This window comes from Onychomys torridus, chromosome 23 (assembly GCF_903995425.1).
Source record: "Onychomys torridus chromosome 23, mOncTor1.1, whole genome shotgun sequence".
Taxonomy (NCBI): domain Eukaryota; kingdom Metazoa; phylum Chordata; class Mammalia; order Rodentia; family Cricetidae; genus Onychomys; species Onychomys torridus.
The window spans coordinates 45,383,781-45,403,482 of NC_050465.1; the positions used below are offsets into that span (position 1 = coordinate 45,383,781).

Genomic DNA, 19,702 nt, shown 5'->3' on the forward strand with positions numbered 1-19,702 from the left:
CCTACATAAAGAATTTGGAGAAATCCTACATGAGCTACTTAACAGCACACCTGAAAGCGCTAGAACAAAAACAAATTCACACAGGAGGAGGAAATAATCAAATTCTGGGCTGAAATCAATAAATTAGAAACAAAGAGAACACCACAAAGAATAAAACAAAGAGTTGGTTCTTTGAGAAAAATCAACAAGGTAGACAAACCTTTATGCAAACTAACCAAATTAACAAATCAGAAGTGAAAAAGGGGGACATAACAACAGACACTGAGGAAATCTAGAGACTCATTAGGTCATACTTCAAAAAACCTGTACTCCATAAAATTGAAAATCTAAAAGAAATGAGACAATTTTCTTCATAGGTACCACATACCAAAATTAAATAAAGACTAGAGAAATAATTTAAATAGACCTTTATTTAACCCCTAAGGGAAACAGAACAGTTATTAAAAGCCTCCCAACCAAAAAAAGCCCAGGGCCAAGTGGTTTCAGTGCAGAATGCTATGAGAATTTCAAAGAAGAGCTAATACCAATACTCCTCAAATTGTTCCACACAATAGAAACAGAAGGAACACTACCAAATTCTTTTTATGAAGCCACAGTTACCCTGATACCCAAACCACACAAAGATGCAACAAAGAAAGAGAATTACAGACCAATCTCCCTCAGGAACATTGATGCAAAAATATTCAATAAACTACTGGCAAACTGAATCCATGACACATCAAAAAAATCATCCACCATGATCAAGTAGGCATGAGATGCAGGGATGGTTCAACTTACAAAAATCTGTCAATGTAATCCACCATATAAACAAACTGAAAGGAAAAAAAACCCTATATGATCATCTTATTAGATGCTAAAAAAAGCCTTTGACAAAATCCAACACCCCTTCATGATAAAAGTCTTGGAGAGATCAGGGACACAACGAACATACCTAAACATAATAAAAGCAATATACAGCAAGCCGACAGCCAACATCATATTAAATGGAGAGAGAAACTCAAAGTGATTCCACTAAAATCAGGAACAAGACAAGGCTGTCTACTCTCTCCATATCTATTCAATATAGTACTAGTTCTAGCTAGAGCAATAAGACAACAAAAGGAGATCAAGGGGATACAAATTGGAAAGAAGAAGTCAAATTTTTGCTATTTGTAGATGATATGATAGTATAAATAAGTGACCTCAAAAATTCTATGAGGGAACTCCTACAGCTGATAAACACCTTCAGTAATATGGCTGGATAAAAGATTAATTAAAAAAAAAAAAACCCAAACAGTAGCTCTCCTATATACAAATGATAAACGGGCTGAGAAAGAAATAGAGAAAAAACACCCTTTACAATAGCCACAAATGATATAAAATATCTTGGGGTAACTCTAACCAAACAAGTGAAAGACCTGTATGACAAGAACTTCAAGTGCTTGAAGAAAGAAATTGAAGAAGATATCAGAAAATGGAAAGATCTCCCGTGCTCACAGATCAGCAGGATGAACATAGTAAAAATGGCCATCTTACCAAAAGCAATCTCCAGATTCAATGCAATCCCCATCAAAAGTCCAACACAATTCTTCATAGACTTGGAAAGAACAATACTCAACTTCATATGGAAAAACAAAATATCCAGGACAGCTAAAACAATCCTGTACAATAAAGGAACTTCCGAAGGTATCACCATTCCTGACTTCAAGCTCTCCTATAGAACTATAGAAATAAAAACAGCATGGTATTGGCATAAAAACAGACAGGTGGATCAATGGAATCGAATTGAAGACCCTGATGTAAATCCACATACTTAAAAACATCTGATTTTTGCCAAAATTATTTAATGGAAAAAAGAAAGCATCTTCAACAAATGGTGCTGGCATAACTGGATGTCAACATGTAGAAGAAAGCAATAGATCTGTCTGTATCCATCTACCGCTCTGCACAAAACTTAAGTTCAAATCCAGATATACTGAACCTGATAGAAGAGAAAATGGGAAGTAGCCTTGAATGCATTGACACAGGAGATCACTTCCTAAATATAACACTAGTAGCACAGACACTGAGAGCAACAATTAAGAAATGAGACCTCCTGAAACTGAAAAGCTTCTGTAAGGCAAAGGACACTGTCAAGACAAAACGGCAGCCTATAGAATGGGAAAAGATTTTCACCAATCCCACATCTGACTGAGGGACAAAATATAAAAAGAAGTCAAGAAACTAAAAATCAAAATACCAAATAATCCAATTAAAAACGGGGGTACAGATTTAAATAGAATTCTTTCCCTCTTTTTTTTTTTTTTTAAGGATTTATCTATTTATTATGTATACAGCATGTGTAGCCAGAAAGGGGCACCAGATCTCATTACAGATGGTTGTGAGCCACCATGTGGTTGCTGGGAATTGAACTCAGGACCTCTGGAAGGGCAGTCAGTGCTCTTAACCTCTGAGCCATCTCTCCAGCCCTTAAACAGAATTCTTAATAGAAGAATCTCAAATGTCTGGGACATTTAAGGAAGTGTTCAACATCCTTAGCCATCAGGGAAATATAAGTCAAAATGACTCTGAGATACCATCTTATACCTATCAGAATGGCTAAGATCAAAAACACTGATGACAGCTTATGTTGCAGAGGATGTGGGCAAGGGGAACACTCCTCCACTGTTGGTGGAAGTGCCAACTTGTACAGACACTTTGGAAATCATTATGGTGGTTTCTTAGAAAATTGGGAATCAATCTGCCTCGTGACCCAGATATACCAATCTTGGGCATATACCCAAAGGATGCTCAATCATACCACAAGGAAACTTGCTCAATTATGTTCATAGCATCTTTATTCCTAATAGCCAGAACCTGGAAACAACCTAGATGCCCCTTAGCCAAGGAATGGATAAAGAAAATGTGGTACATTTACACAATAGAGTATTACTCAGCAATAAAAAAAACAATGACATCATAAAATTTGAGAGCAAATTGATGGAATTAGAAAAAATTCATCCTGAGTGAGTTAACCCAGACTCAGAAAGACAAACATGGTATGTACTCATAAGTGGATAGCAGATGTAAAGCAAAGGATAACAAGGCTACAATTTACAGCCCTAGAGAAACTAGGTAACAAAGAGGACCCTAAGAGGGATGCATGGATCTCCCTGGGAAGGGGAAACAGATGAGATCTCCTGGGTAAACTGGGGGTTGGGGGAAGAGGAGAGGATGGGAGGATGGGAACATGAGGGATTGGATTGATCAAGTTGGGGGCAGGATGAAGGGGGAGAATAATGAAAGAGATATCTATATAGAGGTGGTCATTTTTGGGTTAGGGAGAAACCTAGTGCCAGGCAAATTCCCAGGAATCCACAGGATGACCCCAGCTAAGACTCCTAGCAATAGTGGAGAGGGTGCCTGAACTGGCCTTCTCCTTTTATTAGATTAGTGACTACCCTAATTATCATCAAGGACTCTTTATCCAGTAACTGATGGAAGTAGATGCAGAGATCCACAGCCAAGCACAGGGTCGAGTCCCTAGAGTCCAGTTGACGAGAGGAAGGAGGGATTATATAAGCAAGGTGGATCAAGATCATGATGGAGAAACCAACAGAGACAGCTGACCTGAGCTCATGGAAGCTCAGCGACTCTGGACTGACAGCTAGGGAACCTGTATGGGATTGACCTAGGCCCTCTGCATGTGGGTGACAGTTGTGTCGCTTGGTCTGTTTGTGGGGCCCCAGCAGTGGGATCAGGACCTGTCCCTGGCACATAAGCTGGCTTTTGGGAACCTATTCCCCGGGCAGGAATGCCTCACCCAGTCTTGATGCAGGGGGAGGAGCTTGTCTTGCCTCACGACATTAACCTATTTCCCAACCACCAAGGAGAAAAGGCATTTAAAACATGAACTTGGGCCCGAGGAAACCAGACATTAGCAAATGATGAGCATGCAACAACCAGAGCCACCATCAACAATCCCAAGTGTCCAACTGACCCTCCATCATCCCAGCCTCCCAGGAAAAGGAAAGGTACCTTTGCAATTCGGATCCCATTGACCCACTGATGCAGAGTCCTCACATCGTCACAACAGAGATACTTGATATACTGAGACTTCTTCTGGATCTGTGGGTGCTGCACAAGGAAAGGCAAAATCCAGAGAAGTCGTCTAGGGAACTGGCACTTAAACATATCCTAAGAAGTTACAGCCTTAGAGAAATGGTAAATGGTATTCTTGCTTGTTTTTTGAGACAGGGTTTCTCTGTGTAGCCCAGGCTGTCCTAGAACTCACTCTAGACCAGGCTGGCCTCAAACTCACAAAGATCTCCCTGCCTCTGCCTCCCAAGTGCTGGGACTAAGAGCATGCACCCCTATGCTCAGCTCAGTACATACTCTTATACAACCATAAAGTGGAAAAAAACAGCCCATACTTTTTTTTTTTTTTTTAATAAAGTATATATCGTGTCAAATTTTAGGCCAAGGTATCCATGTAAACCTTCCCACTTGGGAAGTTCTCAAATATTCCCTTTTACATGTCAAAGAAAAACTCTATCAAGATTAAATCAGTGGGATTCTCAGTCTGTAAGACTGGAAATGGAAATTGTGGTTTAGAAGCTGTAAAGGAGAAGGTCCATCCTTGTGGGTGAACAACTACACCAAGCATGTAAGGAATATATATAGCATAACACTCAGGACAAAAGTCCACGGTCACACCTGAGTGGTGGAACAATAATCTGTAGGATTCTTTCTCTCCCAAATTCTTTGGTGGGACAAGAGGACAGTGTTGAAGGTTCCTATGTCCCTGCAATATTTACTTTATTAGAAGTTAAAATAAGAGAAAAAATTAAGATAGAACACAACTGTCCCCAAATCCCTCTTAATAGTTAAGACAGGAAAAATATCATTATGAAAGGTGTGAGGAAACTCCACTACACACTGAGAGAACAAGAATGTGGAAGGTGTGTAACATCTCAGTATTATAAACCTAATGTTGCTACCATGGTCTTCCGGTTTCTCAAGGGACCTTGGACTTTATTTTGCAAACCATTGGCTGAAGTTACCTTGTGTCAACTTAAGAATTATTGGATAGGGCCTGGTAACACACCTGTAATCCCAGTAATGTGAAGGCTGAGGCAGAAGGAGCCCAGGTTTGAAGCTAGCTTGGGCTACACTGCAAGGCTGTCTCAAAAAAATGAAGATAAGCAAAAAAAAAAAAAAAAAAAAAAAAAAAGCCAAGTTAAAAAACAAAAACAAACCAAGCTGCTTCTGTAACTAAGCTCAATGATGCATTCACATTGTCTAATCAGAATCGCACCTCAACTTTTAAACAAATGGCACTCCCCAAACCCAACTAAGACTTCTTACAGAAAAAAGTATGATACAAACATGCAGACGTAAGCTATATTGAGAGTCCTGAAGATGGAGCCTCTGAGTATAACTTACTTCTCTCAGTAATTCTTCCTGAATCTTTATAAACGTTAATTCAGATCACTAAAAATACTAAAAATGCCACACATTAGTGTGAGAAACTTAAAGTCTGACTGAAAGACAAGAAAATTCCCTAATAACAGCACAGACAACAGACTAGTGTGGCTAGAATTGGGGGTGGGGCTGGGGAGGGTAGAGACAGAATTATTCCTTGGCTAGATGGAAGCAGGGGGATGTTGAACTTGGGAACAGTGCCCTCTGATGGGTCTACCAATAAAGTTGAGGAAAACCACAAAAAATACATGTCTTACTGTACAAACGTTTTTCCAAGACAGGGTCTGGGTTCAACTCCTGACGCTCCTGAGTGCTGGGATTATTGGTGTGAGCTGCTAGGCCAAACTCTACCCTTGCCTTGTTCTCCTGGTGCTAGGATGGAGCTAAGCACACGCTTACTGCTGGGGCATCCCTCGTCCTTCCATCCTTTTCCACAGACACAGCAGCTACTTTAAGATGCCCAGGGACCTCTACCTGGTGGAGCTGCGTTACCTTTAACGCCAGACAGCAGTCTGTGGGGGCTCTGTATTTACTCCGGTAGTCTTGCCCATAGTACACGTTGACATGGTCCAGCTGGAGAAAGCACACCAGGTCCCGAGACACCTAAGATTGATTTAAGAATGCAAATAAGCAAGTATCACGCCAGGTAAGGGCTTTCAGTTGAGAACCAAACCTGTATTAGGTAGAAAGCAAGATGATAAGATTTTTTTCCCATCTACAGTGTAACTGAAGAGGCAGTCTACTTTGCTTGTTATATGTAATTCCCAATGAATATTGATTTTAAAATGTTGGTACTTTAACAGGAGAATAGCAACACTCTCAGGAAAAAACAAGACTCTCTCAAGTAGCTGAATGGCTATAATGCAAACCTCCACTACCATGGTTTTCACCTGGGAGTCCCCCTGAGCGGGCAGAGGCAACAGTAACTGACACTGGTAGTTTGTTTATAGGACTGGGATGACAAGTAAGTGCTTACAACAGCTCTGAACCCAGATAAGAACAAATGACGGCATATTCCTCAGCAAAAGCACATTACTCAAGACTGAAGTCAGTCTAATCCTAGAAAGCCATTCTCCCTAAATGAAATTCCCACAACTCCAGCAAGACCTTCCCCCTGCCCCCCAAATAAATAAAACTGTTTGGCTGATGTGGTGATGCGTACCTGTACCCAGCACCCGGGGAAGAAGAAGAGGGGGAGTCAAGAGGACCAAGAGTTCAGTGTCATCCTAATCTACATAGTGAGTCTGAGGCCAGCCTGAGCTACATGAATAAAATCCTCCCTTAACAACAAATGCAAACAGGAAAAACATGGTAGAGAATTTGACATGAAGCCAACTAATGAGCGGAGAACTGAACAGTTATTCTTTACAACAGAAGAATAAACAAAATTATCTTCTGTGTGTCCTACACAGGTACAGTAGTACTCTTACTATGGAGTACAAGTGCAGGGAAGGGACATACCTTTGCTTTTCCTTTAGGGACGTAGTAGATGCCAGATGCTCGCAAGAGAAAATAACGCTTTTTCCAGGACTTCTTGCCATCGTCTTTCAGCCAAAGGACTCCTTCAATTTCTGGGACAGTTACAGAGCTTCCACAAAAACATTCCTTAAAAAAAAATCATTTGGAAAGATTTATGATCCTTCTATTTCCAGAAAATGAATTATCTACTCCTGTGAGATGCGTAACACTAGGTAAAGCAAAACAGTTTTGTATTAAAACTGCACTAGCTTTCTGAAAGAACTTTCTATTCTAAACACAGCAGGAATTTACTTTAGAATTACTGTAGCAATCCTAAAGTGTTTAATAATAAAAATGTGTCATGGGACCTCACAGTTTGAAACCCACCACTTATAAAAAGCTGGGTATGGCTGGAAGTACTTGCTGGGTAGCCAATCTAGCTAAAAAGGTGGGCTTCCAGTTCAAGGGGACTAAGGTAGAGAGAGAGAGAGACAAAGACACCTGGCATTCTCTAGCCTGTGTCTGCAGATAGGGATGTGTAATCCTGAATGCTCATGTACATACATACACAACACACACACCACACCACAAAAAGGCCTGCCTCCAAAGTGCTGGGAATTAAAGGTGTGTGCCACCACTGCCCAGTGGGAAATAGTCTTTATTATAGTCATGACAGAGGCAATCATGTGAGTGTGAGGCCAGCCTGGTCTACAGAGCGAGTTCCATGACAGCCAAGGCTACACAGAGAAATCCTGTCTCAAAATGAAACAAAACAAAACAAAAACAAAAAAACCAATCAAACAAAAGACTATTTCCCTCTGAACTCAACTGAGTTGCATACAACACTACTGAGTCCCATCTCTTCTTGCGTGTTTGTGTTTGTGATGTGTGGTGATAAGCATGTCCACTTGTGGAGGCTGAATGCTGACGTCAGGTGTCTTCCTCAGTTGGTCTCTCACTGTTGGTGCACAGCAGGAACCTGCTTCAATTACAGACACACTGCCCTGCCTGGCTCTCAGGTAGGTGGCTGGAGCGGCTTCACGCAGCTCAGAAGGTACTATTGGCAGGGCCAGCTGACTGCGGGAAAAGCAGATGTAAGCAGCACAGCCATGTTTTCTTCCTCCTATCTGGAAACCCTTAAAAGGTCATTACTCCCTTTAATCCACTAGACAAAAAGAATCGTTTGTAAGAGATTTGTTCGAGGCTCAACAGGGACACACAGACAAGCTGACTTCCAAAGATGCGAAGGCTTCACTTGTAAATGTGCGGGAAGGGAGAGGGAGCCATACCTCTAACAGCACTTCTTTGTTCCTGTCTGCCATTTCAACCGTCTCCTTTTTCCCAAGCAGGTAATTCTAAAGAAACAGTGGGAAACCATGAAAGGACAAACTCATCCTGCTGCTCCCTTGGGAGGAAACACACACATCAGCTGCTCTAGAGAAGCAGCCGCTCTGTAGCTGTGCCAGTGTGCAGGGCAGGGAAGCCCTCCAAAGAAGCACCACCATTAAAAGTTCCTCATCCACCGCCATCGTTGCCCAACACGTGCTATGAAGTATTCCACAGACCGCCCTCCTCCACATTCTGAGGTGACAACATATGCAACAACAAGTATTTTGAGATACTTAATTGTCCTATAAAAATGCCCCAAAGCATTAGATATTAAGTAGAAGAAATCAGGAAAGGTTTCCTGAGATATGCTAAGCCAGCATAGTTCTATTCTGGACCTAGCATGCTGTTCCAGATGATGATTAATATTCTGGCTTTTTAAGAGGAAATCTCAAATTCTGCTATGACTATAACAGTCTCATTTACTTGGTTTAATTAAAATCTGAACTGTAATCATTAGTATGATGATTAAAAAAGATCTATCGATACTTCTTAACATACATTCTTCATTAAACAACCACAACTAAGTCTGAGGAGTAGATTTAAATTGCTTTTTATCACAGAGCTCTTGCTTTTCTTGACTGGGGAGGAAGTGGACAGACAGGAGTGGGGGAGGGGAGAGGGGGAGGGAGAGGAGAAGGGAGGGGGGAAGCAGGAGGACAAAAAGAATAAAGTATGTCTGGAAATGCTATAAGGAAGCGCATTACTTCAGTCTGCTACTTTTCAAAGCACAAGTGTTGTGAATACTAACCCAAACATTACACTGTCTTAATAAAAGATGACAAACAGAGGTATTATGTAACTCAGCAAAGAAATTAAAATAATTAGCTAGATAAAACCCCCTGGCCTGCTTTGGTGAAATAAGAGCCTCAAATGTTAATGAACTGCTGGGCTCACCAAACTCTGGATTTACAGAGAAGAAACCTAGTGATCTCCTGGAACTATTTACATTTCTATCAAAGTTCACCCTGTGTGGGGCTGGGAACCTTTCTGAGGCCTAACACCTGCCCCCCAAGTTACTTCCCACCTCAGTAGTAATGAGTGCTCTTGTAGGGGTTTGCAGCTACAATGCCCAATCATGTGGTTGCCAATCTATGACTCAACACTTATAAGTTAGTCAGGCTTACCTGTGGGTTTTTAAAAAGTGCATATTTTTCTATACGTTCCATAAATATAAGCTTGTTTTGACTATCTCTTGTCCAATTAAGAAGATTTTCAACCAAGTTTTCATGGTCTTCAAAGATTCTCTCTGTTCCAAAATTAAATACCAGCTCTTTGTTAGTATTCACCAGAATTACATAAAAGGCAAAATAAAGCCTATCAGAATTACAGAATCTTTGTGAGTGCAGAGGCCAAAGGTTGATGACAGGTACCATCCTCAACTGCTCTCCACCTTACATTTTGAAATAGTCTCTCACTGAACACGGAGCTCACCAATTCAGCTATACTGATTGGGTAGCAAGCTCTGCCAGCCTCCTTTCTCTATCCCCCCAGGGCTGGAATTACAGATGCATGTTTCTGTAACTGGATGGTTTTTTAATGTGGGTTCGGAAAGTCTGTGCACACAGACACACATACACACACACACACACACACACACACACACACACACACACACACACGAAATAATACTGAACATATGTTAAAAGTATTCTTTTGGGTTTGTTGATGTGCTTTTTTCCCCCTTGGAGTTAAAGACTTTTTGTACAAACACCAGTAAACTCTTGCACAGGATCCAGGTTCAGTTCTCAGCACCAACATCAGGCAGCTCACAACCACCTGTACCTCCAGTGCTAGAGGGTCTGACACCCTCTTCTGGCTTCTTCATGCACATGATGCATATATATACACTCAGACACACAAAATAAGTAAATAAAAAAGTAAAAACTTCAATAACAGTTTGTAGTAAATGTATTTATACAGTTCTTATTTCAAAGAAAAAGCATTTTGTTTATCATCAAAAAACTGCTTTAGAGCCAGGCTATGGTGGTGCGCGCCTGTAATCCCAGTATTCGGGAGGCAGAACCAGGTGGATCTCTGTGAGTTCGAGGCCAGCCTGGGCTACAGAGTGAGATCCAGGACAGGCACCAAAACTGCACAGAGAAACCCTGTTTTGGAAAACCAAACCAAACCAAACCAAAAACCCCCCAAAACCAAAAACTTTGCTTTAATCATTTTAAAATCCGAAGTGAACTGGAATTCATATTTTAGTCAAAGAACTCTTCCGATACTCTAGGAAAAACATTAAAAAGCCATATTTAAATCAGATAAAATGCCTGATAATTTTATAGAAAGAAAAGCATAAGTGTCTCAAGATGCTCCTATCAAATGAAGACTTAAGGTCACACAGATGCTAAGAGGCCTTGAAGCATGGACTACTCACCCATTTGTAGTTCAGAAATGCTCTCTACCAGTGACCAGTCCAAACTGTAGCCACAGTGAGATTTGTCCATCAGGTTATCCAGCACTTGTCTCACTGTCTGTCTCTCATCCACCATCATTGTCTTAGAACTGTCATCAGACATGTGGACCCTGATCACCAGCTGCAACAGGTAAACATGCAATTAACTGGTAACTTAAAAATGGCATTCTAGGAAAGTAGTTTTCCAGGGTTAAATAGCGTTCTGATTCAAGTCTTTAAAAGTAAATTAAGACATATTATGACTATGCTGATCTTACTATTAAAGGTAAAACCTGAATATCAAGATTTTTGTTTGTTTTGAAAGTAGCCTTTATTTAATATCTGAGCAACAATACAGATCAGATGTGCCACAAGCAGTGGTCCTGAGTCAGGCACTCAGGACCTGCCCAGAAACAAAGGCTGGCTTTCATGAAACACCTCACCCACAACCCCACACGTGAACAGGTGACAGAAAGAATTTTCACCTTTCCATAAACCAGAGGAACATTATCTAGAAACAAGAGAATTCTTCACAAAGCAAAAGGAAACAGGAAAACGGTAACTCTCTCAGACTCCGCAGGACCGCGCATACACACCACCTTTTTTTTTTTACCTTTTTGACTTGGGCCTCTTTAATTTTCTCCAAGGCAACTCTGATCTTCTCAGCTTTCAGTTTCGCCGCCTGTTCTTCCTGCAAACACAGAGCATTTCAGATCAACTGCTGCCATGAGGGGGAGGACACTGGAGAAGGCTTCATCCTCAGAGGGGCTAGTACTGAATTTCCCCAAGAACATAATGCTCCACTTTTGAAACGGCCCTGGTCACAAAATGAAGTGGACATATTGTATCCAGAGAGCACTACAGGTGTGAGAGCAAGACTAGATTCCATATACAGAGGAAAAGGAGTCTGTGACGCAGTGAATTAAGTCCCATTCTGTCAACATAATGAAAGCAGATGGCTTTCAAGTAATGGACCCGGGATATGATGAATAATGCCCCGCCTTCCTATTTGCTGCACTCACAGCTCCTCTGATTCAGACGCCCTCCAGAGTTTTTACAAGATTTCTACCGTTTTGTTTTGTTACACTGAAAATTTAAGATCATTGTAAAAATATATACAGCAAAAACCACAACAATCTAGTTTATTTTCAATAATATAAACCCCTTAACAAATAAGAAGCACAGGTACTAATATTAATTCTCATTAATAGGCTAATACAAACAAGAGGCTGCCTTATATTTTAAGTTTTACTGATTTGGAAAATCATGCAACACAACATGTCAGTAAATTCTAATTCATTAATCCATCAATATGCTCTTTTAAAATGCTAAATGTAACTTTACAAATAACCCACTTGTAAGTAATTCTACTTTAGAAAACCTATTGTAAACTATAGTAAAAATTACAAAGAACTAAAAATAAAGCATTGTTCATTTTTCTAATAGCATACAGTATTCTACACTAGTTCATACTTACTGGTAGTGTCCAGCAATAGGCCATAATAAACACTGTAGTTGTAATTTCCAATTTAAAAAACTCATGTACACTTCTGTTTATAAAGGATTATTTTCTATTTCTAACCTTTTGATTACTGTTACAAAACATTAAATATCCACATAACTGCCATCTTCATAGTCCTTTTATATGTCTTTCTTTAAAAAACAAAAACAAAAGGAAAATCTAATTTTATCAGCTAAATTTTATCCTCTCTAGATTGTGCCCCAAATCTCACAACCCATGTGTGTTAGTTTTCATAAAAAGCTAACACTTCCAGGGTAGGAGGTAGCTAATCCATTTACTGATTTTTTTTTTTCCTATTCACTAAAATTACGATGGCTTTCTTCTCTCCATTTCCTACGAGGCTGTGTCTCCTTACAAGCTTCTGTTACTACCATGGCCTAGAGAGACGGGGGCAGGGAAAGGCAGTGAGCTTATGTCCAGAAACTGGATCCCTTTCAATGAATGGAATCACTGAGTTAAAAGAATGACCGAGGCCTGGAAACCCAATAGTTAAAGAACAAAGAACTTTATTTTAATAATGAAGAGAATTAACACTTAATTCTTGTACTATTACAGATATGTTCCTCTGACTCAATAAAAGATTAAATAATCCAGTCCTCTCCTTTATGAAAATAAATAGCATCATAAAATATGTAGATTACATTTAATGTAAGTTTTTTTGTTTTGAAAAACAGGCTGTAAGAAACTTAAGCTAGTAGTATTAAAATTGTTTCTAGAATGGAGTCTTCTAGAACTGAAAAACAAAATCATTATTAAGTAAATCACCAAATATGCAATGTTGATGAACACAGCCAGGCTCTATAATAAATAAATTTGAAATACTTTAAACAATCATGTAACTGATTTCATAAAAAAAAAAAAAAATTAGAAAGCATTCACCATTGCCTCAATGTTTTATTGGCATGAATGATTGCTGTAGATTAAGAAAATTCACCAATGTATTCATTGACAAGTTTCATTTATGTCTCTGAAACATAAATTTGAAGGCTATTGGGGAGAAACTGAATTGGAATCAATGCTTTGTATATTTAAAATACAAACATGAACATCTGAAAATAAAGTATTTAAAAATAAATTTGCCATTATTTTATTTTATGTGTATAGGTGTCTGGCCTTCATGTATGTGTGTGTGGTATGTGTGTTGTAGTCCATGTGTGTACCACCTATAGAGGTCAGAAGAGGACACTGGATTCCCTGAAACTGGAATTATAGATGGTTATAGGCCACCATGTGGATTGGGGATAAATGTGGGTCCTCTAGAAGAGCAGCAACTCTTAACCACTGAGCCATCTCTCCAGAAAATACATATATGAAAAGATGGTCAGGAGTCCTTGTCTTTTGGGAAGTGTAGGTTAGTAAAAAAAAAACTAAACATTTACTACCATGCCCAAATTCAAAACACCAACTCCCAATGCTGGTGAGGACATGGGACGTAAGAACTGTTGTCTGCTACTAGTGAACATAGAGCGGTTCAGGCACTTTGGGAGACAATCTGGCTGATTCTCACAAATTTAAATATACCATTGCCACATGATCCAGTAACCATGCTTCTATGTATTTACTCAGATTAGCTGCACACAATGTTTATATATGCTCTATTCATAATTACATGTACTTGGAAGCAACAAAGATGACTTCTAATAAGTGAATAGAATAAGTACATCCTGGCAATTAAATATTATTCAGCACTAAAAAAGAAATGAGCTATCAAGCAACAAAAGGGCACAGAGGGATTGCAAACACGTTAATAAAGAAAAGAATTCATTCCGTAAAAGTGACATACTATATAATTAATCTTAACTATATTGTGCTCAGAAAGGGCAGTATTAAGTTCAGTGGTTGTCGGGGGTTAAGAAGGAAACAGGGTTATTAGGCAGACTACAGAGGCCTTTCAGAGCAGTCAAACTATTGCTTGTCATATTGCAATGGATGATATATGTCAGCATGTCAGAACTACAAATTGTTCTAAGAATGTCTAAAAAAGAATAAACAAAATTAAACATTGGACTTTTATAAGTTACACATACAGTAATAGTGTTTGCATGCTCCCATTTTACTTTAGTATACTACTGTATGTCAAATTCTATGACAGGTTTAGCTTAATTAAATTCATAGATTAGTTCCTGCTCCACACATTGCAAGTATTGTACAGTAAGAAAACTGGGTAACCAATTCAAAATATTTAACCAATTACACTTCTCACACATCAATAAGGAGTCATTTTTCAATGCTAAATAGCTACATAAAGCTTTCCTAAAAATTCAAATTCACCCTTTCTTTTAGCTATAAAAATTGGTCAATATAATTTCCTTTTAAAAACTGTTTTCAGGGCCTGGCATATGAAAAGCAAGTAGCTACCACTGGCTTTTAAGAGTCAGCTGTTTAAATTTCAAAATAGGTGAATTTTAGTCTATTCTTCTCAAGTTTATTACAATGATAATCTTCCTAGAAACTCTTTGAACAAACAGAACTGGTTACAGTGGGATCTAAACATTGCTACTGGAACAAACTGCAAATAAAAACAATTAAGTAGCATGATCCACGCTTCCTGTAGGTCTCACGCTCTTCCTCTGTGGGTTCTGTTTGTATCTTCTAATTACACCCTACTGTATTTTTTTAACCATAACAATACTAGGAAAAAGAAAACCGTCTTATATATTCTCTGTGTTGGGCAGTAAGGGGACAGATCACTCAATCTGTGTGATGTGTTTAGGTAATACACGGAAGACTTCCAGTTGTTATTTATAAAGGCGATGCTAGCTTGTGTTCACTAATTCAAAGGACAAAGCTTCCTCCATCTCATTTTCTGCTCACCAGCTCAGATGTTCAGTCTTCTGCCCCATATTTTCTGACCAGCCCTTTCTTCATGTTGTCTCACAACTATCCTAAACATAGTAAGAGATACCTCGCTCATATAAAACCAACTTTCTCTCCTACTTCTTCTCTTAAAAGAGCAAGAGACAACCCATTTTCTACTAAAAAACTCCTGTGTGGGTATCACTAGCCATCAAATGCCAAGCCTCCTCAAATTTACACGGAGCACAAAACCAGGGTAAAGATCTCACGATTCAGTGAAAACCAATGCTGGATTACAAAGTGAAGCATTCTCTGGGTGTCAAGATGAGAACATCAGTACTTAGAGAGTTGCAGCTGCTGAGAGCGGGAAAGTGAATGGCTTCAATGGAACAACCAAGACTCTATAGGTTCAGACGAATGGAGTGAAATTAGGTGCTAAATAGTGGTTTGCAATTTCTCCGGAAGACTGTAACAATGAAAAAGTAACCAATTAACTCAAAGAGAACTTGAAATGATCATTTAATAGTCACTGGATGCTCTACTGTACAGTAATTATAGCTAACTGTGTCTCTGAAGAAATCATGAAACTATATTAAACTCTCGTCAAGAGAACTAACATTAACTATCTAAAATTTGATGAACCACAAGTTATGTTGTATATGATATCTAATTTAAATTCAAAAATACAAGGCTTGTGTGATTATTATAGTCACTGTGCTGACTACAACTCAAAGATTACTGTCTTAAGATCAGACACATATTTATTAACTACTTAACTACATATTCATTATACTGTAACCTCAGTTTCTATTGTCCTCAATGGTTTATAGCCTTGGCTTTGGAGTATCAATAAATAAAACTACTTGTTAAAGACATAATGTGAAAGTATTTTAGCATCTTTTCTGAGGCAGAGAAAACGATGTTTACTACTGTCATAGTTCGTGAACTCTGGTAGACATCTAGAGGTTGGGACCTGGAAAGCCAGACTACTCCATAGGTTGGTATGTTAGTGGTACATATACCTGAGGCTGAAGGGAGAGCTCAATGGTAGAGGACATGTTGGGTATACGAAAGGTTCAGGATTCAATGCCCAGCACCAAAGAAGGAAGGGCACATAGTTCCCGAGAGGCAGGTGCTCTGATAGAGGGCACTGACAACCTCCAAGTAAGGTTCATCTGAGCTCTATGGTCTGGGTTGCTTAGGAATATATGCCGTCTCTCCCATGATGCCATCCCAAGTCCGTTCTTAAGTGTTTAGGTTCCACACTACTGAATCACATTCTTGCTCAGATTTCTTACTGCACAAGCGGGTACCACTGTTCCTCCTTATGCAGTGGTATCTCTGGTTAGCAACCCAGATGTTACTAGCAGATATATGCCAGTGCACTCTAAGCTGTAGGTAGAAAGTTTTCATATTTCAGTCTGCACTACAGTTTCCTTGGCAGAAGGGGATGGGAAGTTACTACCGCTTTTAATCTCAAACTTATCAAGTACAATTCTTGCTGAGGGAAGAACTTGTTTACTGCCTATAAATTCCACGACCATAGGCATTGGCACACATAAGGTACCCCATGAATAGTAACTGAATGGATGATACTACTTCCCCCACTAGCTTCCCACCGCGCTTAGAGAAATGTCACTGTCCTAGCAGGCCTCGAATGATCTGGCTCTTGTTTACGTTCATCAGCACAAAGCAGACCCCTTGCTCTCCACTTTATCACGGTTGTCTTAGTACTACAGACACTCTAGCTGCTTCTCAGGTCGGACAGCCTGCTCCCTCAGCCCTCCACATGGAACATGCCTTTCTTTTCAGGCCAGCTTCTTTGCATCCTTTAGCTTCAATTTCATCTACCAAAAACGGCCTTTTTTTGAGCTCTGGCCTCACCATCAGTGAAACTGGTTGTTTATCTTCTCCTTGGGAGTCTCTACGTCGTTTCCTTCACAGCACTTAACATAATTTAGGTATTTTTATATGCTTGTATACATACATACACACATGTGTGTATGTGCATGTATGTACACACACACACACACACACACACACACACACACACACACACACACACACACAGTCTCCTGTAGTCCCAAGCTGGCCTCAAATTCATTGTATAGCTGAGGATAGCCTTGAACTCCTGATCCATTTGCCCTTATCTTCCAAGTGCTAAGATTACAGGTGTGTACCACAATGCCTGGCTATTTTATCTTTATAACAGACTGTGTACTCCTTAAGAGTAAGGAACATGTCCATTTTACAGTGCTGTACACTAACTAGTCTACTTCATAGTTCAAGGGTCAATACAGATGACTAGACAAACAGGCAAGAGAAACGTTCAACTCAATCTGGAACAGTGTAAGAAAAAGATAAGGGACAAAGTTAGACAACTCTCGTGCTCCGGTAAGCACTAAGAGATTGCTAGTATGGTGGAGGCAAGGGGGATGAAACAGATGGGAAATCCAGTAGACTTTGAAGATTACAACAGGCTCATTCTGGATCTGAGATACTAAGTGAGAAGTCTAGTGACAGCTGGCCAGAATGCTCAGCCTGTGTCACTGGTAGGAAGTTGTGGGCCCAGGGAGACAATGGGGAGTTTCTGCGGGATTTAAGTGTTAGTGATTAAGATGCTGGTAATAGTCAGGAACCCCTAACAGCTGTCAACTATCTGGAAAAGCAGGGGACAGACAGAAAGACAGTGCATATGCAAGAGCTAGCTAGCACTCTCTTCTGGAACAGATCCCAGTTAAGCCATGATCATGGACTCTTAGGCTAGAAAGTACTGGAACAAAACCTGCTTAGATTTCTTTACTGCTCTGACCTTTATGCTTCTGATTCTGGATTTGTTTTAGAAAGGAAATGTAGGGGGGAAAAGGTCTCACTACTTATTCTGTCAAGGGGTCTTTTCTTTGAGCTGCTTCTTAGAGGGATTTTGAGTTTAGTCAGTTACCTTCTCTCCAAAGTTTATGCTATGAATATGAATAAATGAAAGAAAAATCCTCTCAGATATAACAACATACATAGCCTCTACAGTTTATTCTTCAGAAATTGTGTCTGGCATTCTTAAACTTAACGTTGTGCTATTTAAGTAAGATAATTATTAAGACAATGATTAAGAAAACAGCCATTCAGTTCCTTGATTACTGTTACCTAGTTACTAATGAGAACTGAGGAAAGTTGTAAAACAGTATCCCAGCAAAATCCAGCTGAACTGAATCAACCTGAGGGTAGAAACCTGAGAAATTCACATTGTGATCTTCTCTTCCAGTAAGACTACGTTAATATAAATCAAAACTCTGTCAATGTCATTATGTGTTGTACTTAAACCAGAGGCAATAATGTAAGCAAGGGTTGTAAAGCTTGCCAAAGAAACTTGTAGCATAAACCATTAACAGCAAGAGTTAAACTAAAGCGATGTTTTTAGGCTTTGAAATGCAACAGAAAATTACACGAGGAAAAGTTTACCACACTTGAAGAACACTAGGCATCTGTAGAAGTTAAAAACAAGTGGAAATTACTGAACATATTTTTGGCTCTGAATATTAACAGTCATTAGCTTAGGAAGACAATTACTTTTAGCAAGAGGAAAAGCACCATGGACTAAAGACAGTGGTACTACATCACAAGAAAGAGAGACGGAGACTACAATCCCAACCAGAGATCAAATTCTGTCTACAGGCAGTGGATAGTTACATGCACGTGGAAGACAGTGACGTCACCTTGGTCAGCAAATGAGAAGGTTTTCCTGCAATGTTTCTCAGAAGAAGGGAGGTTTCCCTGTCCAGATAGGAGTGCTTGTGCAGGGGGAGAGAGAGAACAAAAAGGCAAGGAGAGAAGTCAGTGGAGGCTGGTGTGTCTTAAAATAAAATAGATGCGCAAGAACGACTCTATAACTAATCTCATATCATACATATTTTTGTAAAATGACTGAACTATGTCCATCAAGAAAAAATATTTAAAAAACCCCAACAAACCACCACCACCACCCACCGAAAAGAGTAAGAGGTAAAGGCCTTTCTGTGTCCACGGATGTGTTCCTTTCTGGCTCTACATTACATGTCCAAAGATCACAGAGCCAGTCTGGTTTACAAGCCAGTGGTCAAGAGTGCTGTGCACAGAGCACAAATAAAACTGTGTCAAAGGCTGATGACTATAGTTCTTCCTATTAAAAAACATCTGTAAAAGATTTACAGAGATCTCAACAGTATACTGTGTTTAGAACAGAAACATTTAAAAAAAACTAGCAACCATTTCTCATAAATTCAATGAGCCATACCAAAAGGAAAAACACCCATATGTATTTTGCCTGCTTTTTGTTTTCAGTAAAATTTTATTAATCCATTCATTGTAAGGCAGTGTTACACAGTAAAGGACTTTCATAGAAAATGAACACTGAATATTTTTCCCTTGAACTGATTTAAACTTATTCAATTAATATATTTTCCCAGCAATGATGCAAATAACATGGTCCCTAACCACCATTTACACCTTCTTAGTAACTTAAAAAAAGATTCATTTTATTTTTAATTATGTGTATGTGTGTCTGCGTCTGCATGTGAGTACAGGTGTCCATGGGGGCCATGTTTGTTGGATCCCCTGGAGCTGGAGTTGCAGGCAGGTGTGAGTCACCTGGTGTGGGTGCTGGGAACCGAATTCAGGTTCTTTGGAAGAGCAGTATACTCTCTGAACAACTGATTCATCTCTCA

The 19,702-nt window shown here is 39.5% G+C and overlaps 1 protein-coding gene across 4 annotated transcripts in view; it reads right to left on the reverse strand.

Moving 5' to 3' along the window:
* Raph1 (Ras association (RalGDS/AF-6) and pleckstrin homology domains 1) overlaps window positions 1–19,702 on the reverse strand; it is a 77,203-nt gene that overhangs the window by 11,665 nt on the left and 45,836 nt on the right. For 2 of the 4 annotated variants that reach the window (XM_036172851.1, XM_036172848.1), the window contains 8 exons: window positions 18,716–18,790; window positions 11,301–11,378; window positions 10,670–10,829; window positions 9,414–9,535; window positions 8,190–8,255; window positions 6,904–7,047; window positions 5,935–6,045; window positions 3,997–4,095 (listed from right to left, as the gene is read on the reverse strand). In XM_036172851.1, coding sequence (XP_036028744.1) covers window positions 3,997–4,095; window positions 5,935–6,045; window positions 6,904–7,047; window positions 8,190–8,255; window positions 9,414–9,535; window positions 10,670–10,829; window positions 11,301–11,378; window positions 18,716–18,790 — 855 coding nt within the window. The remainder of the gene's footprint in view (window positions 1–3,996; window positions 4,096–5,934; window positions 6,046–6,903; window positions 7,048–8,189; window positions 8,256–9,413; window positions 9,536–10,669; window positions 10,830–11,300; window positions 11,379–18,715; window positions 18,791–19,702) is intronic. The other 2 variants (XM_036172849.1, XM_036172847.1) reach the window with 1 other exon arrangement.